The sequence below is a fragment of the Sorex fumeus genome, unplaced genomic scaffold, assembly GCF_029834395.1.
Source record: "Sorex fumeus unplaced genomic scaffold, SorFum_2.1 ptg000007l, whole genome shotgun sequence".
Classification (NCBI taxonomy): Eukaryota; Metazoa; Chordata; class Mammalia; order Eulipotyphla; family Soricidae; genus Sorex; species Sorex fumeus.
The window spans coordinates 6,105,436-6,107,596 of record NW_026606064.1 but is presented as its reverse complement, the minus strand read 5'-3'; the positions used below and the strand labels follow the sequence as shown (position 1 = coordinate 6,107,596).

The window sequence follows — 2,161 nt, the reverse complement described above, 5'->3', positions numbered from 1 at the left end:
TCCAAAGAACTAAGACATGGCTTCAAAATATCTTTTATCAGCTTACTCTAGGTAATTATGAGTAAGTAATCCAGGTTGGAAACAGAAATTAAATAGGTTCCCAATCCTGTCACATTTGGGTTATTCCTCTAGAGAAGCTCTCTATCTAGCACTAATTCATGATGCAATAAGTAAATTTCTCCCGATCTTACATAATAGCATTTTAAGAACATCTGTTTTTCTGGTTTCAAAAATGAAAGAAGCACAGAATAGAAAGCACCACAAGGAAAGACAAATTTGTGAGTACCTATGATAATAAAGCTATCTGATGTAACCTTTTCATTTTTATTGTAGGTTTTGATGATCAGTGTGGCAGTTCTGAGTGTTTTCTGGGAAATTATGCAAAATCAAAGCTTTGTCACTGAGTTTGTCCTCCTGGGAATTTCACAGAATCCAGATGTTCAGAAAATTGTATTTGTCATATTTCTGTTTGTCTACATTGCAACCATCTGTGGAAACCTGCTGATTGTGGCAGCCATCACAAGCAATGCAGCACTCCTGGGCTCCCCAATGTACTTCTTCCTGGTTTTTCTATCATTACTGGATTCATGCCTCACCTCAGCTATTGCCCCCAAAATGATCATAGACTGTCTCTATGAGAAGAAAACTATCTCCTATGGAGGTTGTATGATGCAGATGTTTGCTGGACACTTATTTTCTGGAGCAGAGGTGATTGTCCTCACAGCCATGGCCTATGACAGGTATGTGGCCATCTGCAAACCTTTGCACTATTCGTCCATCATGAACTCAAGGCTCTGTGGCATTTTGATGGGGGTAGCTTGGACAGGGGGCTTTCTCCACTCCATTATTCAAATTCTCTTTACTTCCCAGCTGCCTTTCTGTGGCCCCAATACCATTGATCATTTCATGTGTGACTTGTACCCATTACTGAAGCTGGCCTGTACTGACACGTACGTGTTTAGCCTTTTGGTGGTGGCCAACAGTGGGCTCATCTGCATCCTGATCTTCTCCATGTTGCTTGTGTCCTATGCGGTCATCTTATTCTCCCTAAGAAACCACAGCACTGAAGGACAGAGGAAAGCGCTCTCTACCTGTGGGTCTCATGTTGCTGTTGTGGTTTTGTTCTTCATTCCATGTATATTTGAGTATGCACGGCCTCCAGTTTCTTTCTCCTTTGACAAAGTCGTGGAGATATTCTATACTATCCTTACTCCTTTACTCAATCCTTTAATTTATGCTTTCAGAAATAAGGAGGTGAAAAATGCCATTGGCAAACTGTGCAGTAGGTTAATGATTGTTTCTGTTGAAAAATAAACATTTTTCTTTTAAACATAAATTTTTTCATGTTTGAAAAAAAGGTTAAATGTAACTTTATTACATCAGAATAATCTCTGAGCACATAGTGAGGAGTAAATCCTCAGCATTCTCTTGTATCTGCACCCCCACACCCCCACATACACACAGAATGTAAAACAAAATAAATTAAGGTATTCCAGAAAAAAATATGCAATTGATTTTAAGGCATGGATTATTTTTTAAACTGCCAATTATACTTCTTTTTGGAATTAGAAAGGAATATTAGACTTCTGAGACTTAGAAAAATGTTCATGGCAGGTACCACTTTCCCAATTTCTTTGCAGATGTGTTGATTTTAATTGTGCATGTTCTATGCTAACTGTAAATCATGATCTTTATTGCAGTGTGAATGAGTTTGATTTACTCATAAAAATATTTGTATCTCTCTACCTATTTACCATTAACACCGATATGGTAAGATGAAAGTTTCTGTCACAGAGGAATATTCAGAGTCATATTGTCACCTGTTTGGTGTGATTTTAGACTAAAAATGTAAAAGATTTCATTTTTTGAAGCAAAGCTACTTCTCTGTGAACTCATTATTATTATTATTATACTAAGACCCCATTTTTATTAGAAATCTTTGCTGAAATATTTTTGCAAAACATTTAAGTTTTATTACAGGGTCTAAGCATAGTGCATTTCCTAATCATCCTTTTTCTGTATAATAATTCACCTTTCATGTTGTTAGTAAGCACCATTGAGAAGGAAGTAGTGTGAATCCTTTCCACAATCACTTCACACACATTATTGCTCTCATTTTGTTCTTTTTTGATGTGGTTTCAGATGCTTTTATTCTCAAAAT

At 36.6% G+C, this 2,161-nt stretch overlaps 1 protein-coding gene across 1 annotated transcript; it reads left to right on the top strand.

Moving 5' to 3' along the window:
* The first annotated feature begins 378 nt into the window (after positions 1–378).
* On the top strand, positions 379–1,314 carry LOC130045146 (olfactory receptor 4C15-like). Its single transcript, XM_056137851.1, has one exon. It carries the CDS (start codon positions 379–381, stop codon positions 1,312–1,314), a length of 936 nt encoding a protein of 311 aa, XP_055993826.1.
* Positions 1,315–2,161: the final 847 nt, after the last annotated feature.